Source organism: Archocentrus centrarchus, chromosome 17, assembly GCF_007364275.1.
Source record: "Archocentrus centrarchus isolate MPI-CPG fArcCen1 chromosome 17, fArcCen1, whole genome shotgun sequence".
NCBI classification, from domain to species: domain Eukaryota; kingdom Metazoa; phylum Chordata; class Actinopteri; order Cichliformes; family Cichlidae; genus Archocentrus; species Archocentrus centrarchus.
In genome coordinates this window covers 11,171,895-11,199,395 of record NC_044362.1, presented here as the reverse complement: position 1 = coordinate 11,199,395, position 27,501 = coordinate 11,171,895, and the positions used below count along the sequence as shown (strand labels likewise).

Here is a 27,501-nt window from a genome sequence, read left to right as displayed (position 1 = left end):
CAACACAGCCTAAACGAGTTATTGTCTCCAGAATCCCTGCATTACTGTCAGGCTCCAGCAGATGGAAAATTAACTCACTTTTTGCAGTATTATGTACCTGCCTATAAGATTAATTATTATTAGCCCACTACCAGGAATGAGGTATTGTTTTTGTCTGTCTTTATATTTGTCTGTCTGTTCTTGTCATGAAACACTGTGGCCAGCAGGATTGGACCTCAACGCAGGACTCAGGAGACAGGGGCCTATTCCAGAAAGCAGGTTTAGCTAAAAATCCGGGTTTGTAACCCTAAAATGGCCCAAACTGTTCCAGAAAGAGCTAACTCCAACTCTGAGTCATTTACCATGTAACAGACTCTGTGAACCTAACCTGCTCGCTGGCAGGTTTTATCCATCAAACTGAGTGTCTCTCTGACTCTTCCCCTCCTGCCTGACACTCCCATTCATGAAGTTGCAGTCAAAGCGTCAGAGGAGCGAATTCATCTGCAGACATTTGTGTTTTTACAAGCACTGAAATCCCAGTTAGACGGTCACTGATGGAAAAATATTTGGATCTTGGATATGATGTGAATGTTTGAGTGAAGATGAGGCTGAAAGGATTTTAAGACTGGAAAAATGAACTAAATGGATTTAAAGTGACTTAAACAATGTTTTGGAAGTTCTGGTGCCTGAATCTCGACATATTTTCCAATGAAAATCACCTAAATCGGTGATCATATATAATATAACGGATCAGCAAACCGTCTCTGAGTCCACCTGCAGCAGGAGGATCCAAACGGATCAGGATCACGGGTTCAGACCGGATAAGGCCCAGATCCAGTTTGAGTTCCAGTCATTTCCCAGCTCATCCAGATCTGTTCATAATGGCTTCATTTCCTCGACACAATCTGCATTCTTTAATTAAAATAGCTCATCCAGCGAGCCGATCTGAGATCAGATTAGAAACAGTTAAACAGAAACATTAAAGCAGTTTTTCTGTAAATCTCATTACTCATTTTTATTCCGTAATGGTAGAAATAATGAAATTCTTACAAAAAAATGAATAAAGTGAGGTTGCTATTCCACCAATAGATTCCATTTTTACTGAATAATCATTTAAACAATGAAATGGCCATAAACTGAACTGTCATAAACTGCAGAAACAGTTTTTATGAAGTAAAAAACATCCCGGGGTCTCAGTAACTAACACACAGGTCCGTCAGTAAACTCAGTCTGAGCTGTTTCTCCACATTTTTATCTTCACTTTCTGTCTCCTGCATTTTGTCCGTCAGGCTGCAGCTGAATAATTAGATTTTAAAATCAAATGTAAAATTAGGAAACACGAGGAAGCCTGAAAACAGAAACGTGAGCAATCAAAAAACAGAACTCAGATATCCAAAAACAGAAAAACATGGGTCCTCGAGCCAGGACCGTGAGTTTTTATTTGTTTGTTAAGAATATTACAGCAAAGCCTCCAGTCCAATTCATATCAAATTTGTACAAAAAATGGCCAGTGACCCCTGGATCAGCTTATTAAATTTTTGCCATAATTGGGTCAGGGTCAGAGGTCAGGTTTTGTGAAAAACTTCAGAATCATGCAAGGTAGGATGTTCAAATTCACACCATAGATACACAACCTGAGCACAACAGAGGTAGTGCGAGCATGTGAAGTTTCCAGTGTAGGACTTTTTCTGTATCATGAAAGTGGCTCACTTTTTACGTGGCTAAATCACCATGATAACATAATAAAACAGCAGGTTATTGTTGGGTTTTATTTTTTACTCTATGAGTAAAATGATAATGCTTAAGGGTAAATTACAGGAAATAAGAGAAATTAAATAATAAGTAGTGGCTGAAGCAAATAATTAATAATTTAACAAATAATTAAATTAGATAGAGAGCGGAGAGCAGGCAGATAGTGGACCAGTAGACGCCAGGCTGACTTTCACAGCCTTTTGGGAGATATGTTTATCATATTTATGGCATATTATCATATTTAATATGTTTATCTTATCCTTGACGGTTTTGCCAAAATATGTACAATTAAGTGTACAGGAGGGTGAGTAGATGTTACCACACCCTGTTACTGATGATTAGGGAGATGTGGAGGCGGGAAGGCATGTGTTTCTTTTCCTCCGTGCCATGAGGACCCACCACTGGACGGACCAATGAGGGAAGGCCAAGTTTGAACCATGGCTCTCCCCTTCTGTGTTGAACTGGTAGGGCTTGTAGATGGTGGTAGTATAAAGTGTTGTGTTTAGCCTATAGGGAATTTGCTCTTGTTGGGGATGGGGTCACAGCCAGCTGTTTTTATGGCCTGTGATTTCCTGAAACGAGACTGCCCATGTACATGTAAATAACTTCTGATTCTTTAAAAGGGTCATATCATGCAAAATCCACTTTTTTAGCCCTTAAATACATTTTGTGTGTACTTTGAGTGACTAGGAGTGCAGAAAATATAAATTTATTCTCTCCCGGTGCTGCGTAGATATCTTTATACTCTTTTTAATTTTCAGTCTGTTCAGTTTTCTCTATTCCCTATTACGTTTTCTTGTCTATTACGTCACAGTATTTGCTGTGGAACTGCTAAACTTTTGCTTAACAATCTCGTGAATCCGCCTTTTTTTTCTCGCAGCGATTTTGTAGTCCAAGTTCAGTTATGTTGAAGTTGCAAGTAGTCAGTCAAAATGTTCGGTTGTTGGGGGTATCAACCCACACGATTCCTTACTCCCCCCCCCCCCCCCCCCCCCCCCCCCCCCCCCCCGGCATCAGAGCCTCTATGAAGTGCCTGTTTCTCTGCCGGTAAAAATTAGTATCACTGCTATCAAACTACAAAAATGGCTGAACGGGGTGGAATAGCAGCTACTAGAACACCTGTTCAATCAATAATATAGTAATAGTAATTTCACTTTGATCTGTGCCAAACAAAACTGATATCCACACCTCCCTTATTAGGCTGTGGGACAGTAACCTTTGATGCATCCAGTTTAAAGTTTCAGAGCTCAGACGGTCTGCAGCCGTCACATTAGAAATAAACAGCAGCACTGAGAGAGAGCACTCAGCATTACAATTAACTTCAGTTAAAATGTTACTTGCTCGTGCCATAAAACGCAGGATTTACATATTTCTGCAGCATTAACCTCTTGTCTAATTTTACTGTTTTATTTTTCATGTTCTTTATAGATTTTTGTCTCCATCCTCCTCCTCCTCCTCCTCCTCATCGTCATCATCTGTTTATGATCAGAGTAGGTAGCAGGCATAGGGATCATTTTGTGTGGAAGAAGAGTCACATGACTCAAAAACTCCCCCGTTTTATGTGAGTGTGCACAGAGCCTGAAACACAAAGCCTGACTTAACCAAATCAGCTAACTCATAAAAAGCCTGGCTATGTTGACCTTCTTTCGTAATATACCCCTTGACTCAGAGAAATGAAATACCCTGCAGTGGTTGGGTGAATCAGCTGATCTCAAACTGGCTGAGCACATTTGTCAGCTGCTCAAAGGCAGAATGACCCATGATCAGACAGCAAAAGGCAGGAAGTTTAGTAAGGCCTGACAAAGCACCACAAAGGAGGAACCACAGGGTCTGCATTTCAGTCGTTGCTGATTATCCTTTGTAGTCAAATTATTAAAACCTTTGCTATAATGTTTTTGGTAATGTCTCTGATTACTTTTCAGCTCCTAAAAACAGTGTGCTTTGTATAAAATGGTTGCATTCCTACTCCTATTTTTCTTCAACCATTAGAAATAATTTCCAATTTTCTGTTTCATTTTTTTTATTTCCAAAGTGTGCCATTATACAATGCAGAAGAATATGTTTCTATTCAAATCACTGATCCAAACCCACACTATGTCAGCCTGCTGGTTTTGTGAAGGTTTGAAGAGTGAAGCGGGAGGAAGTGAATCACTTCTGTTGTTAACAGCTTTGTTTAGTTTAGAAAACACTAGTTTATCCCACCACGTCAGACGAGTCAGTTAACTGGATGGAGTGCACGGATTCAAATGTCTGGAGTCAGAGACCTAGACTCCACTCCCCAGAATCTTGAACCTTGAACCTCATGACATTGTTGCCAGCTTACTAATTTCATGATCTGCTTTGTGTAGGCAGTTTCTGAACAGAGGAGTCAGGTCTCATTCTAGGCTGTGTATTTATAGTATTTTTTAATTAGCTGTAGTTACTGCCTTACCCCCCCCACCCCACCCCCACCAGCGTTCATCAGGTGCGCTGACTAGCAGAGTCTGCGCCTATATTTAGAAACTCTCCTCTGTCAACACAATTATTTTCCAAAGTCGCCTCTTGGGGACTGAAGATGAGCTTCGTTGTACTGATTACTGAAGTCAACGGTCAACTCCTCACGGGCCAATTTTCCGCAACAATCACTTGAGCGAACCTAAAATGAAACCAGCTTCTGCCTACATGAAAACTAAGCAGGTCCACGGTGTACGTGATGTTACCTGCTTTTCTAATTTAAATGAACACAAATGCATCTTTAAAATCTTTAAGTGGACACAGAAGTAATTTTCAAGTCAGTTACTGCCAAACAGATGCAGGCAGCTGCTTGTGTTTTTGGACACACCCTAAATCCTGCTCCCCCTTTACAAGTTGGCTTGGAAACAGAGCAGCTGTTTCCAGAACAGCTAATCCAGGCAACAGCACAATTCAGGACGAGGTGCCATAAATATGTATGCAGACAATTTGCAGTGAGGCGACGTAAAGGGAGCAGAGGGTGACATTTTTGTGACCTTAAGCCAGCAAACACCCATATGGCAACTGAGTAATATCATCAAGTGGGCCCAGGATACTGTTGGAAAACACATCTTAAGAGTTTCATTCTCTGGATAGATAAAGGTTAAGATACATGAAAACTTAATATTCTTGAGAAGCAAGGCTGTTGCCACAGACAAGATGACATGGACTGCGGGAAAGTAGCAATGTGATAAATCAGCAATTTTAATCACAGGGGAAAACGTATGGAGCAGTTGGCTTCTTTTGGGTTCTTTTTGAAGCTCAAAATGTGACTCTGGAGCTCGGCTACACACATAAGCATGGCTTTTTAGCATATAATTAAGGTAAAGAGTGTGTACTAATGGAATTATTATGCATTTTCCTGTTAGATAAAAATTCCAGCCCCGCTTAAAAAATATACATATATAACCGGTTCAAAGTATTTGTACCTCAGTCTGGATGATTTTATATTGTGTCAGAATAAAACCTCTTTGGTGGGGACCGACCGTTTTTTTTTAAGCATGAAAACCGCAACATTATTTTTCGATTTGAGTGTGAAACTTTCGCCTTGTGGTGAACTGCTTCCTGCCTTAACTGATGGCAGTTAAAGTGAAACATCACCTGCAGACACCCCTTCAGTTATGTCCTCCACAAGCATGCATAGAATGTGAATGAACGAATGCTTCAGTCAGAACTAAAAAATATACTGGCTCCATTCAACTTGCAAAAGTTACTGAAAACTCTGCTCTACAGTAACCATGCATCCCTTTTATAGAAAAAGAAAAAGAAGTTTGACACTATATAGAAAACTTTCCCTTTGTTTTTTTCAAAGTAACCAGGCAGGCGAGTGTTAATGTGCAAACCCACGCATATATCAGAGAAACATCAAGCATTTAGAGGGATAGGGATGTTCTCTAATTATTTTTTTGCACATTTTTTCTGTATGTTCCAACAGATGATTCCCCAAATCATGTTTCCCTTTTACACAAACTCAATTCTTCTTTACTAGCAGAGTGCACGCTTTATTCGGATTTTTTTTTTTAAACAAAAACAAACGAAAACAAATTTTTACAAATGTGATTCAAATGTGATTCAAATGTCATTTTCTTTCCCAGCACAGAAGCAAAAGTCGAGTAGATGCGTGACTGTCACTGGTCTGGGTGACGTTTTTTTTCCCCACACATCATCATCCAAATCAACTACTTCTGTTAACACAAATAAGTCAGTCCTTTTCAAAGAGTGTAACCAAATTTGGCAAGCTTCTTGTGTAGGACAATAAGGAAGTGCTGCTCTGCTCAGCCTGCTGAGATGAAAATGCCATTTGAATCAGCCTTGGATTTGAACTGGAGCAACATGTAAATGTTCAGAACCTTTTTGTCAAATTGTACAGTGTCAATGAAAATTTATTGTGATAACATTATTAAACACACTGACGATCTCACACCAACCGTGACGTGAATCGCCTGGTCTCGCTCACAACACAGAACACAGTACTTCGACATGTATGCCCGGCTGAAAGGACTGAGGTAAATATTCACAGCAGTGACCCTCACGTGGTTATGATCCACAGCATGACACATTCTCATTCACAGTCTGACACACACAAGCCTTGAGTAACACTAGGAAAAGGCTGCTTTGCAGGGGTAAGTGTTAAAATGGTATGGTTTACAAAGCAGAGTCATTTTCACAGCTGTGCAGTACAGCTTCCCTATGAGCCCAGAGGTCCCATGCTTCACCTGTGGGTGTGTTGCTGCCTTCCAAACGTCGTAAATGTCCTCTATGTGGCCGTGTGATGTCATCATCTTTTCGTAGATACATGGGTGGTAAGGTGCCTTGCCCTCCCCTGAGAAATAAACGTGCTCCTGTGGTGACACGCCCACGGCGTTGGCACAGATGCCCATGAACACATCGTCTATATAAATAGATGCATTCAGGGTCAGCGTGGCATGGTAGATTTTGTTCGCAACATCACTGGAAACAACATAGGCCGCTCCAGCTGTGTAATCCGGGTAAGCCACCCAAGGGTACATCTCAAAAGAAACATAGTATTTGCTCTCCTTGCTGCGGATGGGTGGTGCTCCTCTGTGCACACGACCAATCCAGAAATCTTTAACACCTCTGCTGCTCACATCCTGCAGGTAGCTCACCAGGTTGGGCATGTGGACAAAGATGTCGTCATCGGCGGTCATGAGGAAGCGGGCATGTGCGCAGTGACTGTGCATCCAGTGGAACTGCAAGATCAGTTTCAGGGTCAGGTTGTGGAAGGAGTCTAGAAAGTCTTGTTGGATCAAATCGCCATGGAGACGATCCTCCTGGGCGAGCTGATCCTGAAAACCAACGCCACTCCTCTTGCTCCACAAAGGCTCCGTCTTCTTGATATGGACTGCTCCCAAAGCGAACACCACCTTGACCGTCACTCCCAGGGTATTTTGGATGTAGGTCTCGTTACCCCAGGTGGATCTGATGGCTTTTCGCCTGTCAATATTCTCTGGGGACGTTTTGACAAAGAGGAGGAGGAGAACATCTTTCCCGATGCATTTATCAGGGTGGTCCATCAGGTAGTGGAAGTTGCTGAAGATTCTGGCTTGGTTGCGGGGGATGGTGAGGCTCTTGTTGATGTAGCTGAAGCGGTTGATTAGGTAGCGGAAGGAGTAGGACTTGACGTGGTTGACAACACTGTTGTCCAGCTGCTCCCAGCAAACCATCATCACGGACAGCAACAGGCAGGTAGTCATCAGCTGCACACGCTGGCATTTTCGTACCCGGCAGAAATTCAGAAACATCCTGGAATGTGATCGACTAGTGGCGGTGGTCCCTGTCTGAGAGGAGATGGTGGTGAAGCAGCTGTTTGCGTTAGTGTGTTCGGGGAGTTAAGATAACGGAGGTTGAGAGTGTTGTTTAATTGCCTCAGAGCATCACTTGCTGGGTCTTCCATCCTAGGCTTTCCACATTCAGCAGGAGGCAGAGGCAGTGGTGAGAGTCAGCAGGGGCTGCTGGGAAGCGTCCTCCATCAGGGCAAAAATCACTCAGTCACTCAGTAGCAGGAGACTCATTCTTCACCCATTTATGGTTCTGCAAAGAGAGCGTATTTACAGTTGGGAGTTTAGAAAATGTTCCGTCCGTGCAAGGTTAATATAGTTAACTAAACCTAAACTATAACTAAATGTGAAAAAACATTTTAGTTAACCAAAATAAAAGCTAGACTTTTGGGGGGAAAAAAACAACATTACTGGAAACAATCGGAAACCAAGTGAAACTAAACTGAAATAAAGACAAAAAGTCAAAATGAAATAAAAGTAAAAACTAATTAGAAAATGCAAAACTATAAGAACTCTGCCTCCCATCAAAAGGAGAAAGCAGAAATATTCAAAAGGATTTCTCAATTTCCTATTGGCTAATAACTTCCTTACTAGGAAACAAAAATTTCACGATTTTGAAAACACAATTTTTTTTTTTTTGTTCTAACTCATGCACCATGATCTACTAAACGTGATAGTAGTGCCATGAACCAAATCAACTTGTGTGCAATTTCGAAGAATCGTACCATGAAGAGCAGACAGTAGGTGGTTGGGGGTGAAGGGAAGCTGGGAGTCGGGATGGGCAAAAGAATGCAAAAGCCAACTCAGCAAATGTCACAACACAAGCTCGTCCATAATGGAGGGGTTTAAGGTGCAGACCCGCTGAAATCGCTGAGAGTCATGGAAAGCACTCGGACACAATGGACAGTGTCAGAATAGCTCGGCAGCACAATGTTGAACGAGAATAGCCCGCTTCCGCCGGGGCCCTAAAATCGGGAGGGTGGTGTGTGGGGTGGAGGATGATGATGGGCGCAGGGCCTGTGACTCCCAGTGCGCCCCAAGAGCTTTTTAAACATCACTGGATGGCCTGTGCCTAATGGGGTCAGTGGCTCAGAATGGCTCTCATTTCTCTCTGCTCGATAATGGAAATCTCTGCTTCACCTCCTCTCGCTCTTACACAGAAACACTTAATATTTCATCCAGTTTATTACTTTACTGCCTGCGTGGCATGATCTTCAATTAGATATTTCAATATATAACCTTTATTAGATGTTTCACAAGAGGGAGTGCGTTTACCTCTTTGTTACAAACCTCACAAGGGCGAGTGCTTAATGGTGCATTACAAGTCGGCATAACTTTAAAGGGTGTGTTCGCCCAAAATCACAATTAAAAAAATAAAACTCAGTTTTAGTAACTCAGACAGATATTTTAGGATATTTATTCTCAAGGTTTGAGATAGCTGCCCCTTTCTGGACACTGGGAAAATGACTACATGATTTACAGAGGGACTATTTTCCTCCTAGAGAAGGAAATAGTGTGCAGCTAATAAAGACAATGAGCTGCCAGAAATAAAATCATTTATCTCTAATACAATCTGCATATACAGAGCTCAACAAGATTTTTCGCTCTTTTTTTTTTTACATGCATATGGAAATGAAGCAGTCCTTTTATGTTAGTATATTCTCTATGTATATATGCTTTCACACACACACACACACACACACACAACCAGGTTACAGTTAAGTAGAACATGTACCATTTCCCTCCAATACTTCAGTAACAAACAAGTTAAACATGTATAAACATGGAGTTGTCTTGTAGATTACATGATAACCAATTAATCTGTTAAATTTGATAGATTATCTTCAGGGCTCGTGTGACATTAAAATGGCAATTTCTTAACTTAAACAAATATATACAAATATATATCTGATAACTTGCTGCTTTGAAATGTTCCCAATTTTTTTAGACACTTTACAGTTTTCCTTATATTACTATTGTACAATATTTTGATCGTTTAAACAAGCCTGTGGTACACTTATAACTTTACTTGTGCCATTTTTCAGACTGCTAACTGGGGAGCTGACCACACCACTTACACATCTATAACTACTGTATCCTGAAACCTGTAGTAGACAGACAGGAGTGTTGATCGGCTTTGTCTATCTCAGCTGCATCTAAAACAAGCACTTTGATTTATCACAAGCACAATACAATCACCTAACAAGTATATATATAAATATATAAACTCTGTGACCTAAATAATTAATTCAACACTTACCAGCAAACAAATATATCAGCGTGTGAACCAAGCAACAGTTTCTGTCTGAACTTCTCCTTCAGACGACAGGAAGCGAACGACTCAAACAGAGGCGAGCATCAATCTTCTGTCAAGCAGCCAAACCCCCTGTGGGAGGTACAGTGTGTGAGAATCTCTTAAGTGATGATATTTTCTGTTCTCTCCCTTGGTCTTGTGTGCAGACTGCAAGTTGTTTCGAAATGATACCGCTGTGCTCTCTTCCCTCCCTTTCCTTTGTAACCTTCCACTGCAGCCTGTATTAGGTAGGTGGTGGTATAGTGCCATAGGGATGATGAGAGGAGGCCCACAGGGCACGATGATAGTGGAAAGTTGGTCTGGTAAACATTATTTTCAGGTTCATAAGCAGACTTTCGGCTGACACCTTTTAATGTTTACAACTACAAATGGTAGAGATACTCCAATTGTGCACATACAGGCACATGGACTCACACGCACACGGGACTTCATGATACAGTCAGCTTCTAAACGATAAATGAACACACTACACCAACTATAACGGATGCATCAGTGGTTCCTTTGTCTCACAGCAGGAAGTGACTACCAGATTCAATGCAAAGTTTGCAGACAATCTGCAACAGGCAACTTTATTCAGACTGATGTTCATTATACAACAATTGAAAACTATGAAAAAAACAAAACCTTAATTTTTAAGCATTCAGCGTTCACACCAAAGACTTAGTATAACAGCCCCATTTTATATATTTTGCTTTATAATATATTTTGCCCCCAATCCATCAAACCATGAAACATAAAAGCCTAAAGCAGCATGCCCTGAATTTCACCTGAGAGCTTTGCAGCCAATTGGCCTGGTGCAGTAGATGGATGTCTAAAAATATACTGAATGGCCTGATTAGAAACAAATGTTTGTCAGGAGGTCACAGATGTAGAAGACTACACTATGATACGTCATGTTCTGCACAGCACTTGACTAATCGCATTAGGAGCAGTAATGGCATAGTTACCTTTAAAAAGTAATCTGATTACTGATTACTCCCTTAAAAAGTAACTTAGTTACTTTACTGATTACTTAATTTTAGAAGTAACTAAGTTAAATTACAAGTTACTTTATTAGTTACATTCAACAGTTGCTGGTGTTGTGCAAAAAAGTGATCGTCTGCGATAAAGTGATTCCGATGTTTCTGTGTGCTTTTATGTGTAGTGTCTTTACTTATATTGGTAAACAGAGTACAGTCAGCATGATTTATGAAGGCCTTATATATTAAATGAAGAAATAACTTATTTTTCAAGAGTCTTTATGACTGTATTATTGCAAATACATTATAATCAATCCAGAACTTTTTGGCCACTTCAAATATCTTTATAGAACTGTGATTGTATATTTGTTGTGATTTCTGCAGCATTCTGAGCCAAATTTCTATTTAAAGAGATATTTTTAATGCCAATGACAGTTTTTGCCTTGATTAAAAAAACTAATGTATAAAAGTCACTTTGCCAAAAACTGATTGCATTTTCTACCTTGTGATAGAAATGCTGTTTCTTGCTCAAAATGACCTAATATCATTCATGAGAGATATGTTTCATATATATTTCACAGATTATAGGTCAACAGATTATACAGCCGTTTAAATACAGGAAATCATTTTTTTGGCAAATACCAAAAATCACTTTATGGCAGACGATCACTTTTTGGCACAACACCGGCAAGTCCAAGTCCAGCTTTTGTTGTTTGGGTGCTGGGGGGCCTCCTGTATTAGCCGCAGCTCTCTGCTTTGCACCACCTGGTGGGACTCGCTCTGTAAGTCCGACTGTGCCGTGCTGTGACTCCAGATGTTTCTTCAAATCTGACGTAGCGTTTTTGAAGCTAGTTAGCATTTTGATGCCAGCACAGAGTGCACAACTAGCCTTGATGTTGTCATCTTTAGCTGACACAAACTCACAATAGTGCCTGTATTTTCATCTAGAAAACACACATTTCTCTCCTCCCTCCATTGTTTACATTTGTGTTGCTGTGTGCTATTATTGTCCTCAAGCTGAAAACGGGACTTAATTGTCGCATCGGCCAGACGTCACTCCCCGAGACGCAAGAAGAAAGCAAAAATATATCTTTGTACTGAGGAAAATGACAAAAATAATAACGCACAATGACTTGGATAAGTAACTTTAATCTGATTACTCGATTGCAAATAGTAACGCGTTAGACTACTCGTTACCGAAAAAAGTATTCAGATTAGAGTAACACGTTACTAAGTAACTATATATATATATATATATATATATATATAGAGGCTGACCTGGGAATGCATCAGTGTTCCCCCAGATAAGCTGGAGGAGGTGGCTGGAGAGGGGGAGGTCTGGGTGGGTGGATGGGTCAGACTGAGCTAGTGCGTGAGGTTGACAGATACCACGTAGATATAGTCGGGCTCACCTCAACGCATAGCCTGGGCTCTGGAACCAGCCTCCTGGAGAGAGGCTGGACTCTTCCAGTCTGGAATTGCCCTTGGTAAGAGGCGGTGAGCTGGGGTGGGTATTCTTGTATGTTTGCGCTTATGCGCCAAATGTTAGAGTACCTACCCTTCCTGGAGTCACTGGGTGGGGTGCTCAAAGGTGAGGCCATAAAACCAACTTCACACTGCACAACTGCAGACAGACAGTCACACAGCCCCACGCCTCGGTAGCAGCTGAAGTAATTCAGCTACTCACGATACTGAACAGTTTTTGGGGAGGAATTTCAAGGTCAGTAAGGCTCCCATTTCAACAACACTGAAGTACTGAGTAGTTATAAATATTAACCTGGCTGGCACACTTTTTAATGTTACCCACTTAACTATTAAAAATTACCCGATAGCCACGAACCCAACCTCAAGGAGTCACAAGCTAGCATACGTTGGCCCCAAGCCCAGATAATTCGGACCATTGCATTAGGAAGGATATCCTGCATAAAATCTTTGCCAGGTCAAACATGCAGAGCCATCTGGTGTGTGGCAAACCCTGTGGAAATAAGGAAGCAGCTGAAAGCACCTTTATGTGACACGCACATTAGCCATCTGTTTATCACTAAGATAGCATCTATAGCACCCCGCACACCCCGATTTTGCATGGCTACAGAAAGCAAAATGGCAACCAGCATTAAAGCGAGGGGGAAGAAGTGGAAAAGGGGACAAATGACAATTTCAAACTTCCTATTAAACATAAATTCCAAGGAGCTCACTGTTGACAACTTAGCAACTTTTTTGCTAGATTTACTGACTTTTCAGACCCCCATAGTGACTTTTTTCTTCCAAAAAGTGACAAGCGATAAATTTAGCGACTTTTTCTGGTGACTTTGGTGACTTTTGGAGATAGTCAGGAAAGTTGAAATCCTCAGCCAATGCCGCGATTTGTGCACACACAGCGCTCATACCGCATCCCTTTGTATGCTTTGGCATCACCCGGACTTTGTTTCAGACCACCCCCACCCTGTTTGCATGTTCTGACCCCCACCCTCCCTCCCTAAATTAGCATGCTAATTAGCATTAGCCCCCCCCCCCCACACGTGTGCCAGGCTGAATTTTTTTCTGGCTAGAACCCTGAGCATGTTTTGAAAGCAATGGGACACATGCATATTTAACACTGCTGATGTGTTTTTGGTTTTTTAAACAATCCTGCTAGCTTTTAGGAAATGAAGACCAGTTGCCATTGCCTTTACAGTTCTAGCAACTGCTTGATGTCTCAGGGTTCTAGCCAGTGGTTGATGTGCCGAGCTGAGAATTTCACCGGTTCGGCAGCCGAACTGTTCGCTTTTAAGATAATTAGAAAGTGGGCAGGGCAATTAGCACTAGTAAGCGATCGTCCCATAGCCAGAGGGCTTATAGTGAATGTGATAATGTGAATCAGAATTAAATTTATGCTTTTATTTGTGCCTGCATTTTATGTCTATTGGTGACCACTGAAATGAAAGTTAACCCCGTAAAGCCAAGTCTGATAGATAGACTGATAGATGAGTTGTATGAATTTTTGAGGGAGATTTCCCTGAAAACCTGAATACGTTTTTAAGCAATAATCTGCACAAAAATCCCTGATGTGGCAAAAATGACATAAAATAAAACTTAAATAAAACTTGTAACTTTATCTTCTCCACTCTTTCCCTTGTTCAAACATGTTGCTGGCATCAAATTCAAAATGAGAAAAAAAAAAAAACTCCATGTCTCTATTTCTCCCGTCTCTGCTGTTTTGCAAACGTTTGTTCTCTCCTAAGCATTGTGTTAACATTTTGTGATGCAACCCTGGCAAAAGTTGAATTGCTACTAAAACAAGATAGGTGATGCAACTACATACACAGCTAAAGTACAGATATAAATGAGTAGACTCTAACTAAAAGGATGTGTCTGGGTGAAAGGAAAATGTCTCAACACAAGTAAAAAAGTCTCTCTTTTTTTAATGGTTTTAGACCTTTCATGCTGTCAGACCAAAAAAAGCAAAAAAACAAACCTGACTGGCAAATTGTGGCCAGATTTCTGCAGTTCCTGTGCCACTTGAGGCTGGCTCCAAAACTGAGCCAGTTCCCATAGCCTCACACTAAAGTCGAAAACCTTACAGTATTATGCCATATCATACCACCTGTAACAGCACTATAAATTTTTAAGTGACAAAAAAGTGTCAGTGAAACAGCGATGGCATGTATTTCTGTTCCCTAGCAGCAAATTTGTTTCATCACTGGAGGCAAAAAACACACAATCAAGTGGAACTAGGCCATGAAGGCACATGAGGAAGAGACACCAGTAGCTGACAATAAATAAATGTGAACTGAAAATGGCTGCAGCACTTGCTAGTTAGACTCCATATGACCGAAAGAGTAAGCAGTGGGTGGAATTTACTGATGCGGCTACATGGTGGTAAAGAAGGGCTTTAAGCAACTGGTTAAAAAAAAAAAAACCCTCCCACGTGGAAAAAATATTTCAGTTTCAATTTTATTAGGTGACAATTATTTTAAAATACTGTGCTGAAGAGTTAGATGGTTTACCATGTTAAGCAGTTATGTTATACTTTTATGTACGGTTTCCAGGAAAAACACTACCTAGTCAGCAGACTTTGAATAAGTAGTGTGCCATCATTGACAGCAGTTAAAGAAGGATGGAAAAAGTGCCCTTCACTTTGTTGCACTGCTATGAGCAAGCTGCAATCACCTGCAAGCATTGTGCAGTTTTCTTTCCCACTATATTGTCATAAATACCATTATCACAACTTTCCTGAAAATACTATGATATATATATCACCATTACTATCAGCTAGTTTGATCAAGTTAGCAATGTGTTTTCACTCATGGATGATACCCATCAGAAACCAGCTACAAACTCTCTAAATGGTAGCAAATATATTAAAAGCATCCTCCACAGCCTGACTTTGCATGTCCTGGTTTGTGATAACATTTGAACTAACCTCTGCAGCTGAGTATGTATGTTAAGTAAGAGGAAATACTTTTCTTAACTGTGAAAAAAGCCAAGCCTAATGCGGGTATAAATTTGGACAGCACTGGTTTCAATGGGAATTCCCATTAAGATCAATTTTGATGTTTCCCTCGGGAAAGACCTGTAATGACATCAGTGTGCCCTTAATTTTTACTATTGTTATTAGGGCCCGAGCACGAACTGTGCGAAGGCCCTATTGTAATTGCTTCGTTTATTATTATTATTATTATTTTTAGGGCCCGAGCACGAACTGTGCGAAGGCCCTATTGTAATTGCTTCGTTTATTAGGGCCCGAGCACGAACTGTGCGAAGGCCCTATTGTAATTGCTTCGTTTATTATTATTTTTTTTTTTTTTATTTTTTTTTTATTTTTATTATTATTATTCAGGCAAATGAATTGGCTTTTTGGGGGCTTTATCATATTCAAAAACTCATGAAACTTTGCACATGCGTCACACCTGGTGAAAATTTAAGTATTTTAATGGGCTCGGGCAAGGGCGCGCCCAAATGGCTCGCTAGCGCCCCCTAAACTGGAGCCCCACCGCTGTGTTTCACGTACATGAATGAAACTTCATACACATGTATATCATGTCCAGGCGCACAAAAAATCCTCTTGGAGCCATGCCCTAAACCCAACAGGAAGTCCGCCATTTTGAATTAATTATGCAAATTTGGCGATTTGCAGCCCTCACACTTTCTCTAATAACTCAGAGGTTTTAGACGTTATCATCTTCATATTTGGTTTGTCTAACCTACACCCCCAGGGGAATCAAAATCTCGAAAATGGTGAGTTTTTGCCAAGGGGGAGGGGTCCTTATGCCCCTTTGAACTTTGATCATTCGCCATGAAATTTTGATTGCCTCTCATTCATACCTACATGAACCAATGTGCATCAAACTTCTCCAGTAGGATGAGGGTGCCCCCCTGAACACATACATATGACAATATTTAATATCAGTCGCAGCGCCACCTAGTGGGAACAGGAAATGTCATATTTTACACTTGGAGGTCCAGCTCCAAGGTGGTTTAGCAGAACTATCTCAAATTTCACCTGGAAAGCCTTAAGAAGTTGGACTTACTGTGTTTTCAAAACTGTGAGTTTTTGACAAAAGGGCGTGACCCTTATGGGACGGCAAAGTTCGATGATTCGCCATGAACACAAAAATGGCTGTAACTCAAACCCAACTTGCCCAATTTGGCTCAAACTTCAGTGGTGTGATAAGCACCCTGTCCGGAACACACTCATATGCATAAAGTCCAAAAACGGTAGAGCGCCGCCTAGTGGCAGCTCGGAATATCTTAAAATAGCAAGTTTTTTGAGTAGCCCCGGAGCTACGTTTTATCTACATGTATGAAAATGTACATGCTCATGTAACATACTAAGACGTACAAAAAAGTCTCTTGGACCCATACCCCAAACCCTACAGGAAGTCGGCCATCTTCACTTGAAGGTGTCAATTTTTGCGATTTCCACGCCTGCTATTTGAACGAACTTGTCCTAGGGCATTTCACCCACTGACACCAAATTGGCTCCAGATCATCTACACAAGTAGCCCATCAAAAGTTATTCATGGTTTTGTAGAATATTGAACGGTGTTTCCATGGCAACCCTCTGAATTTGGACTTTTTTCAATTTCAAATTCACAGAGATTCTAAACATCAGCCCCTGGGCTGTGCTTTCTCTGTGTATCTGAAAATGTGCCTGCTGATGTAAGATGCTAACATCTACAAAAAAGTCTCTTGGACCGATAGCCGAAACCCAACAGGAAGTCAGCCACGTTCACTTTAAAGTGTCATTTTTGCAGCATTTTTCGCCTTTTTCAGGCCTTTTTGCCTCAACTCCTCCTAGGGCATTTGACCCAGTGAGACCAAAATGGCTCCAGATCATCCACACAAGTAGCCCATCAAAAGATATTCATGGTTTTGTAGAATATTGAACGCTGTTGCCGTAGCAACCCTCTGAATTTGGACTTTTTTTCCATTTCAGGCCCAGATAGGTTCTAAACATCAGCCCCAGGGCAGTGCTTGGTCTGTGTACCTGAAATCGTGCATGCTGAAGTAACATCCTAAGACGTACAAAAAAGTCTCTTGGACCGATAGCCGAAATCCAACAGGAAGCCTGACATGTTCTAATTAAGGTGTCATTTTTGCAGCATTTTTCACATTTTTCAGGCCTGCTATTTGAATCATCTTCTACTACAGCTTTTCATCCAGTCACACCAAAATGGCTCCAGATCATCTACACAAGTAGCCCATCAAAAGATATTCATGGTTTTGTAGAATATTGAACGGTGTTGCCGTAGCAACCCTCTAAATGTGGGATTTTACTCATATACCACAGTGCACCAAATTGTTACATCTCTGACATACATTGTCCGATCTGCCTCAAACTTCACAGGCTTAATGGGAGGGTAAGGGAGACTGGACACACCCATCTATCAGCTTTGTTTCACACTCATAACGCCACCTAGTGGCAACAGGAAATCAGTAGGACACTGATACTCATCATCCTATGGTCATTACAGTTTCATTGATGGCTGCAGGCATTACATAGAGCATTGTGACATATTAATTAGTGGGCACTCACCGACGCCACCTAGTGGAAGCGGGAGACGATCGACGCGAAGTACGGCTAGCCTGCTGAGCTGTCAGCAGCCGGGTGAGCCAGCTACTCTCTCGTCTGCGAGAACCTCCGAGCGCGGTTCGGCTGGAGCGTGCCACGGGTCGACGCGCGGCTTGGCTGGAGCGCGCCAGGGGTCGACGCGCGCCGGGTGCGAGGGCCCGCTCATCGCCGCTTGCGGCTTTAATTATTTTTAGGGCCCGAGCACGAACTGTGCGAAGGCCCTATTGTAATTGCTTCGTTTATTATTATTAGGGCCCGAGCACGAACTGTGCGAAGGCCCTATTGTAATTGCTTCGTTTATTATTTTTTTTATTTTTATTATTATTCAGGCAAATGAATTGGCTTTTTGGGGGCTTTATCATATTCAAAAACTCATGAAACTTTGCACATGCGTCACACCTGGTGAAAATTTAAGTATTTTAATGGGCTCGGGCAAGGGCGCGCCCAAATGGCTCGCTAGCGCCCCCTAAACTGGAGCCCCACCGCTGTGTTTCACGTACATGAATGAAACTTCATACACATGTATATCATGTCCAGGCGCACAAAAAATCCTCTGGGAGCCATGCCCTAAACCCAACAGGAAGTCCGCCATTTTGAATTAATTATGCAAATTTGGCGATTTGCAGCCCTCACACTTTTTCTAATAACTCAGAGGTTTTAGACGTTATCATCTTCATATTTGGTTTGTCTAACCTACACCCCCAGGGGAATCTAAATCTCGAAAATGGTGAGTTTTTGCCAAGGGGGAGGGGTCCTTATGCCCCTTTGAACTTTGATCATTCGCCATGAAATTTTGATTGCCTCTCATTCATACCTACATGATCCAATGTGCATCAAACTTCTCCAGTAGGATGAGGGTGCCCCCCTGAACACATACATATGACAATATTTAATATCAGTCGCAGCGCCACCTAGTGGGAACAGGAAATGTCATATTTTACACTTGGAGGTCCAGCTCCAAGGTGGTTTAGCAGAACCATCTCAAATTTCACCTGGAAAGCCTTAAGAAGTTGGACTTACTGTGTTTTCAAAACTGTGAGTTTTTGACAAAAGGGCGTGACCCTTATGGGACGGCAAAGTTCGATGATTCGCCATGAACACAAAAATGGCTGTAACTCAAAGCCAACTTGCCCAATCTGGCTCAAACTTCACTGGTGTGATAAGCATGCTGCCCTGAACACACTCATATGCATAAAGTCCATAAACGTTAGAGCGCCGCCTAGTGGCAGCTCGGAATATCTTAAAATAGCAAGTTTTTTGAGTAGCCCCGGAGCTACGTTTTATCTACATGTATGAAAATGTACATGCTCATGTAACATACTAAGACGTACAAAAAAGTCTCTTGGACCCATACCCTAAACCCTACAGGAAGTCGGCCATCTTCAATTGAAGGTGTCAATTTTTGCGATTTCCACGCCTGCTATTTGAACGAACTTGTCCTAGGGCATTTCACCCAGTGACACCAAATTGGCTCCAGATCATCTACACAAGTAGCCCATCAAAAGTTATTCAGGGTTTTGTCGAATATTGAACGGTGTTGCCATGGCAACCCTCTGAATTTGGACTTTTTTCAATTTCAAATTCACAGAGATTCTAAACATCAGCCCCTGGGCTGTGCTTTCTCTATGTACCTGAAAATGTGCCTGCTGATGTAAGATGCTAACATCTACAAAAAACTCTCTTGGACCGATAGCCCAAACCCAACAGGAAGTCAGCCACGTTTACTTTAAAGTGTCATTTTTGCAGCATTTTTCGCCTTTTTCAGGCCTTTTTGCCTCAACTCCTCCTAGGGCATTTGACCCAGTGAGACCAAAATGGCTCCAGATCATCCACACAAGTAGCCCATCAAAAGATATTCATGGTTTTGTAGAATATTGAACGGTGTTGCCGTAGCAACCCTCTGAATTTGGACTTTTTTTCCATTTCAGGCCCACATAGGTTCTAAACATCAGCCCCAGGGCAGTGCTTGGTCTGTGTACCTGAAATCGTGCATGCTGAAGTAACATCCTAACACGTACAAAAAAGTCTCTTGGACCGATAGCCGAAATCCAACAGGAAGCCTGACATGTTCTAATTAAGGTGTCATTTTTGCAGCATTTTTCACATTTTTCAGGCCTGCTATTTGAATCATCTTCTACTACAGCTTTTCATCCAGTCACACCAAAATGGCTCCAGATCATCTACACAAGTAGCCCATCAAAAGATATTCATGGTTTTGTAGAATATTGAACGGTGTTGCCGTAGCAACCCTCTAAATGTGGGATTTTACTCATATACCACAGTGCACCAAATTGTTACATCTCTGACATACATTGTCCGATCTGCCTCAAACTTCACAGGCTTAATGGGAGGGTAAGGGAGACCGGACACACCCCTCTATCAGCTTTGTTTCACACTCATAACGCCACCTAGTGGCAACAGGAAATCAGTAGGACACTGATACTCATCATCCTATGGTCATTACAGTTTCATTGATGGCTGCAGGCATTACATAGAGCATTGTGACATATTAATTAGTGGGCACTCACCGACGCCACCTAGTGGAAGCGGGAGACGATCGACGCGAAGTACGGCTAGCCTGCTGAGCCGTCAGCAGCCGGGTGAGCCAGCTACTCTCTCGTCTGTGAGAACCTCCGAGCGCGGTTCGGCTGGAGCGTGCCACGGGTCGACGCGCGGCTTGGCTGGAGCGCGCCAGGGGTCGACGCGCGCCGGGTGCGAGGGCCCGCTCATCGCCGCTTGCGGCTTTAATTTTTATTTTTATTTTTATTATTATTCAGGCAAATGAATTGGCTTTTTGGGGGCTTTATCATATTCAAAAACTCATGAAACTTTGCACATGCATCACACCTGGTGAAAATTTAAGTATTTTAATGGGCTCGGGCAAGGGCGCGCCCAAATGGCTCGCTAGCGCCCCCTAAACTGGAGCCCCACCGCTGTGTTTCACGTACATGAATGAAACTTCATACACATGTATATCATGTCCACGCGCACAAAAAATCCTCTTGGAGCCATGCCCTAAACCCAACAGGAAGTCCGCCATTTTGAATTAATTATGCAAATTTGGCGATTTGCAGCCCTCACACTTTTTCTAATAACTCAGAGGTTTTAGACGTTATCATCTTCATATTTGGTTTGTCTAACCTACACCCCCAGGGGAATCTAAATCTCGAAAATGGTGAGTTTTTGCCAAGGGGGAGGGGTCCTTATGCCCCTTTGAACTTTGATCATTCGCCATGAAATTTTGATTGCCTCTCATTCATACATACATGATCCAATGTGCATCAAACTTCTCCAGTAGGATGAGGGTGCCCCCCTGAACACATACATATGACAATATTTAATATCAGTCGCAGCGCCACCTAGTGGGAACAGGAAATGTCATATTTTACACTTGGAGGTCCAGCTCCAAGGTGGTTTAGCAGAACCATCTCAAATTTCACCTGGAAAGCCTTAAGAAGTTGGACTTACTGTGTTTTCAAAACTGTGAGTTTTTGGCAAAAGGGCGTGACCCTTATGGGACGGCAAAGTTCGATGATTCGCCATGAACACAAAAATGGCTGTAACTCAAAGCCAACTTGCCCAATCTGGCTCAAACTTCAGTGGTGTGATAAGCATGCTGCCCTGAACACACTCATATGCATAAAGTCCATAAACGTTAGAGCGCCGCCTAGTGGCAGCTCGGAATATCTTAAAATAGCAAGTTTTTTGAGTAGCCCCGGAGCTACGTTTTATCTACATGTATGAAAATGTACATGCTCATGTAACATACTAAGACGTACAAAAAAGTCTCTTGGACCCATACCCTAAACCCTACAGGAAGTCGGCCATCTTCAATTGAAGGTGTCAATTTTTGCGATTTCCACGCCTGCTATTTGAACGAACTTGTCCTAGGGCATTTCACCCACTGACACCAAATTGGCTCCAGATCATCTACACAAGTAGCCCATCAAAAGTTATTCAGGGTTTTGTAGAATATTGAACGGTGTTGCCATGGCAACCCTCTGAATTTGGACTTTTTTCAATTTCAAATTCACAGAGATTCTAAACATCAGCCCCTGGGCTGTGCTTTCTCTATGTACCTGAAAATGTGCCTGCTGATGTAAGATGCTAACATCTACAAAAAACTCTCTTGGACCGATAGCCGAAACCCAACAGGAAGTCAGCCACGTTCACTTTAAAGTGTCATTTTTGCAGCATTTTTCGCCTTTTTCAGGCCTTTTTGCCTCAACTCCTCCTAGGGCATTTGACCCAGTGAGACCAAAATGGCTCCAGATCATCCACACAAGTAGCCCATCAAAAGATATTCATGGTTTTGTAGAATATTGAACGGTGTTGCCGTAGCAACCCTCTGAATTTGGACTTTTTTTCCATTTCAGGCCCAGATAGGTTCTAAACATCAGCCCCAGGGCAGTGCTTGGTCTGTGTACCTGAAATCGTGCATGCTGAAGTAACATCCTAAGACGTACAAAAAAGTCTCTTGGACCGATAGCCGAAATCCAACAGGAAGCCTGACATGTTCTAATTAAGGTGTCATTTTTGCAGCATTTTTCACATTTTTCAGGCCTGCTATTTGAATCATCTTCTACTACAGCTTTTCATCCAGTCACACCAAAATGGCTCCAGATCATCTACACAAGTAGCCCATCAAAACATATTCATGGTTTTGTAGAATATTGAACGGTGTTGCCGTAGCAACCCTCTAAATGTGGGATTTTACTCATATACCACAGTGCACCAAATTGTTACATCTCTGACATACATTGTCCGATGTGCCTCAAACTTCACAGGCTTAATGGGAGGGTAAGGGAGACCGGACACACCCCTCTATCAGCTTTGTTTCACACTCATAACGCCACCTAGTGGCAACAGGAAATCAGTAGGACACTGATACTCATCATCCTATGGTCATTACAGTTTCATTGATGGCTGCAGGCATTACATAGAGCATTGTGACATATTAATTAGTGGGCACTCACCGACGCCACCTAGTGGAAGCGGGAGACGATCGACGCGAAGTACGGCTAGCCTGCTGAGCCGTCAGCAGCCGGGTGAGCCAGCTACTCTCTCGTCTGCGAGAACCTCCGAGCGCGGTTCGGCTGGAGCGTGCCACGGGTCGACGCGCGGCTTGGCTGGAGCGCGCCAGGGGTCGACGCGCGCCGGGTGCGAGGGCCCGCTCATCGCCGCTTGCGGCTTTAATTATTTTTGGTTTTGGCTTCAGTGAGATCATAACAACTTTAGTGTTTCACTTTATGTTCACTACTTAAACCTCTGCTCTTCATTTTAGCACTTTACAGCAATACTGGTAATAAAATGTTAACTAAACACTCACTTTTAGCCAGCTAAAACTGCTCATTAATGAAAGCAAGTCTTAACATGTTGTCGCCATTTTCATAAATACGACTAACTCCCGTTTTGTTTAGCTTATTTGAGCTATGTTAATTTAAATCCTCTCTCTCAATAAAAATAAAACAACTTCGCTTCTAGTAGCAGCAGAAGACAACAAGCTAGCTTTATGGTGATTATCTGTGAGTTAACATCTAATCACTAAAATTAATGTAACCAATGGGATTCTTAGGCTCTTAAAATTAAATTTAAATTCAATTCATAATATTTTCACGGCCTGATATGAGTGGTTATTCATACCTCACACTGCAGTTAACGCCACAGGTCACACACATCGATGTCCATGCTGCTGTCAACCACCCCACGAACTTAACCGTCTCTTTACCAGTTGGAAGGAACAACCAGCCTCACAGGCGGAGGGGGGCAACTGAAGATTATAGCCAGACTAATTTAAATAGAGGCACACAGAAAAGACTACTGAGTGTCTGTCTCTTATTAAAACAGAGCAGAGTGAAACTTTAACTGTGAAAAGGAGTTTAGCAGCGCCTATAGTTATCTAATCTGATAAACCAAAGGAGGCAGATTCCCCCATACGAAATGTAGTGACACCTATGCTGTAGCAATCAGGCAAAAAAAAAAAAAAAAAAAATCACCTAGCAATAATAATAATGATGCTATAGTAACATCCTAACCACAAACTGTTCTAGCGTTCGTTTAGTTAGCATCCGTGAGGGTTGCCAGCCCTCACGTTTCTGCTATGCAACAGGCTGTCGAAACAAATCTCAAGTTAACAGGAAGCATCATTGTCCCACTTTTATGAATGGCTAAAGTTAAGCCCATCGCAACTAAACTAAAAACACAGCTAGGTTAAGCAGACCTTTTATTTATTTACCTGTGCACAAAACAAAGTTTGGACATCAGGCTTTGTATACATATCAGTACCAGCACTAGTCCATAAACGTCACAGAAAAAGTAAAACATGGGCTGCAAGCTGAAAGTCGCTTATATTGAAAGTTACTAATCAGTTTCCTAATTCTGATCTATCAGCCATGATTCCATCAGTATAAAAGCAGCAGAGCCAACTGATTACATGCAAGTTTCAATGACAATGATAAGCAGTTTACAATGTTGTAAATTTACAGCATGACTATGTTTTCAGGGGAAGTAACTACGGAAAAAATGTATCCAGGTAAAAAGAGAGCCATTAATCTGTCAGAGTCATTAATCTAGTTTCATAGTATATTTTGTCTGTAAGAAGTTATTTGTGAGACTCACCAGTGAATGGGATCCATGTTTCACACAAAGCTTAACAGGAACCAAAGATGTGTTTGTTGATTACAGCTGTTTCTAAGTTCACATTTGCAGCAATACACTGCTATATCCCATGTATGCATACATGCAGGCGTGGATAAAGAGGCACCCATTCCTGTAACCCAGTACTATGTACTGTGCAAAAGTCTGGAGTCACCCCTCCTTTTTTTTTTTTTTTTTTTTAATATTTTGGCTGAACAATCTGCAGCGATGTTTACTTTGCTGCTACATTTCAAAGCAGCATTCATGTGAATCCCAGGACGGAGAGACTGAAGGTTTCCCAGCTGCACAGTGGCTCATAAGGGAACAGTCAGTGCGCTTCATAACACTTGGCAGTGGTTTTAATTTCGTGACTTAATGCAACTTATCAGTGGGGATTTGGGCTGATAATTATTAATAAATTATTTAGCAGTACATTTTTACCATCAAAAATACAGTGAGTCCTGCCTAAAGGGACTTTTCAGCTGACTGACCATAAACGCAAATAAACCCCCTTTTTATTACCAGTAGTTAGTTATTACTAATATTTTTTCTTTTTGTTGGTATTTATATTATTATTACCCATAAACCTCACTCAAAATTTGAGTATATATGACAAATATGTGAGGCTGAAATTTGGTGGCATATTTGAAGTAGTCTAAATATAACAAGGAGCTTCAATGAAAAGCTGAAACAGCAGAAAACAAGACTGCTACTCCAGATACGTTTTATAATTCTTTTGTCTACAGTACAAAAAGGTATAGGCTTGTAGTGTCATTTGTCATTATAAGAGTCATTTGGTTTTCTTATCAGAAGTGAAAGCACAAACATCGCAGATTACTTTATGATCTACAATCAGGATCAGAAGTTTACACACCCTGATCATGGGCATGAATGTCACGACACACCTGAATAACTTGTTCTTAGGTACGGTTGTTTGGATTTATAATCCTGGAATCTGCGGTTGTTTAAAAATGGCTCCAAGAACTGATGTGAATCTACAGTTCTCCTTAGATCTTCACTGAGTTTTTTGGATTTTCCTGTTGGTCTGAGAATTGGTCAATCTGACAAGTGCTATCAAAGAAATTCTTTAATGCTGCTAAAGAGAAACTACAGTTGTAGTCAGTCATGATCACTAACAAGAAGTTAACAGGCCCGGCAAGTTAAAAGACACTGTAGAACCTTCAGCACCAGTTATTAAAAGATTTACGTGAGTGGATGGATATACACAATACTCCAAAAAAAAAAAAAAAAAAAAAAAATTAAAGGAACACTTTGAAAACAGATCTCAATGGGGGAAAAGAAATCATGCTGGACATCTATACTGATATGGACCGGGTAATGTGTTAGGAATGAAAGGACGCCACATAGTTTGATGGAAATGAAAATTGTCAACCTACAGTGGACTGAACTCAAAGACACCCTGAAAACCCTGAGGTGCAACCTGGCAGCATCAGATGGAAGGAAACATAATGTCCCAGAGGTGTTCTATTGGATTTAGGTCAGGCAAGCATGGGGGCCAGTCAATGGTATCAATTCCTTCATCCTCCAGAAACGGAGGAGCATACTCTCGCCACATGAGGCCGAGCATTGCTGTGCACTAGGGAGAACCCAGGACCCACTGACAGTCGGTCCAAGGATTTCATCCTGATACCACCACCAAACTGGTCATGCTGAACGATGTTACAGGCAGCATAACTTTCTCCACGGCTTTTCCAGAGCCTTTTGTGCCTTTCCCATCTCTCTCTCTCTCTCTCAGCAAGTAATTGCTGCGTCCTGTTAGCTCACGTCCATCTTTTCGGAAGCTAAGACAGATCCAGGATGAGCTCAGTTTCAAAGATGGGAACCTGAAGCTGATTGCTCTTTAACAGCACTGATGCCATTTGTGTTAAAAGCTACACAACAGATTATCTTTCAGTCTGTAGATTTTTGAATTCTTCAGGGTACCAACATAACCTGATGAACTGTGATTACCTGAAAACCATTTCTGAGGATAAAGGTTGCAAACAAAGGACAGTTCAACCTTTGATTAACTGCTGTATATTTAGTTTAAAAAAATGGCAAAAATGTTACAGGCAGCATAACTTTCTCCACGGCTTTTCCAGAGCCTTTCGTGTCTGTCACATGTGCTCAGGGTGAACCTGTTCTCACCTGTGAAAAGCACAGGGTGCCAGTGGTGGACCTGCCAGTTCTATATTCTATAGTATTCTATGGTAAATGCCAATCCGGCTCGACATTGCCAGGCAGTGAGTACCGGGCCCACTAGAGGATGTCAGGCCTTCAGGCCACCCTCATGAAGTCTGTTTCTGATTGTTTAGTCAGAGATGTTCACACCTGTGAATGTCTCATTTTGTCGAGCTCAGGCACCCAGTTCTTGTTTTTTTTAAAGAATGGAAGCCGTACACTCAAAGAAACCATTAAAAGCACAGAATTACATTCATGCCAATGTGCGTGCAGAAATTTCTCATCACAAATGTGTTTTGGAATGCATAACTATGGTAATTATAAGGCATATTTGGCAGTTTTGTAGTGTCCGCAGTGAGCTTCATGGAGCTTCACTCTAACTTCCACTGTTAAACAGACTTTCAAACAACCCTATAAATACTGAAATAGATTTAAGTGAGAGGAGCAGTGTGATCATAAAAATACCAGTGCATCTCAAGAAAACAGAATATCATGAAATATAGATCATCATTTAATTTAAAAAGGTAAACTTTCATTCATTCTATGTTCATTGCATATACTGTACAATATTTAAGGACTTTTTTTTTCATTTTGATAATTATTGCTTGTACCTCAATCAAACAAACCAGCCTGGCTGTTCTGAGTGCTGTAGTGAAGCACTGGACTGTTGCTCAGTGGTCCAAAGTCCTCTTTTCAAGCAGTAAATTTGGAAATCGGGGACCTAGAGTCTGGAGGGGGAGACGCACTTCAGATCAGCTCTTTATCTAGTCTTTTTTTTTTAACACTGATTTCAGATATGCCGTCCAATTTAAGCTTGCACTTCAGGTTTTTGAAATA

At 41.6% G+C, this 27,501-nt stretch overlaps 1 protein-coding gene across 2 annotated transcripts; it reads right to left on the bottom strand.

Moving 5' to 3' along the window:
• Positions 1-5,712: 5,712 nt before the first annotated feature.
• On the bottom strand, positions 5,713-23,697 carry b3gnt5b (UDP-GlcNAc:betaGal beta-1,3-N-acetylglucosaminyltransferase 5b). 2 transcript variants are annotated; one of them, XM_030752727.1, is made up of 3 exons: positions 23,491-23,697; positions 9,781-9,906; positions 5,713-7,773 (listed from the first exon to the last, which is right to left on the bottom strand). In XM_030752727.1, the coding sequence occupies exon 3, from the start codon at positions 7,482-7,484 to the stop codon at positions 6,321-6,323; it is 1,164 nt and encodes a 387-aa protein (XP_030608587.1). In that variant the 5' UTR covers positions 7,485-7,773; positions 9,781-9,906; positions 23,491-23,697; the 3' UTR covers positions 5,713-6,320. The 2 variants fall into 2 exon arrangements, with proteins under 2 accessions (XP_030608587.1, XP_030608586.1); XM_030752726.1 differs by lacking the exon at positions 9,781-9,906.
• Between the last annotated feature and the right edge of the window lie 3,804 nt (positions 23,698-27,501).

Bases quoted from the DNA above. Each gene is read 5' to 3' on its own strand.
- b3gnt5b (XM_030752727.1), bottom strand. From the start codon at position 7,484: ATGTTTCTGAATTTCTGCCGGGTACGAAAATGCCAGCGTGTGCAGCTG.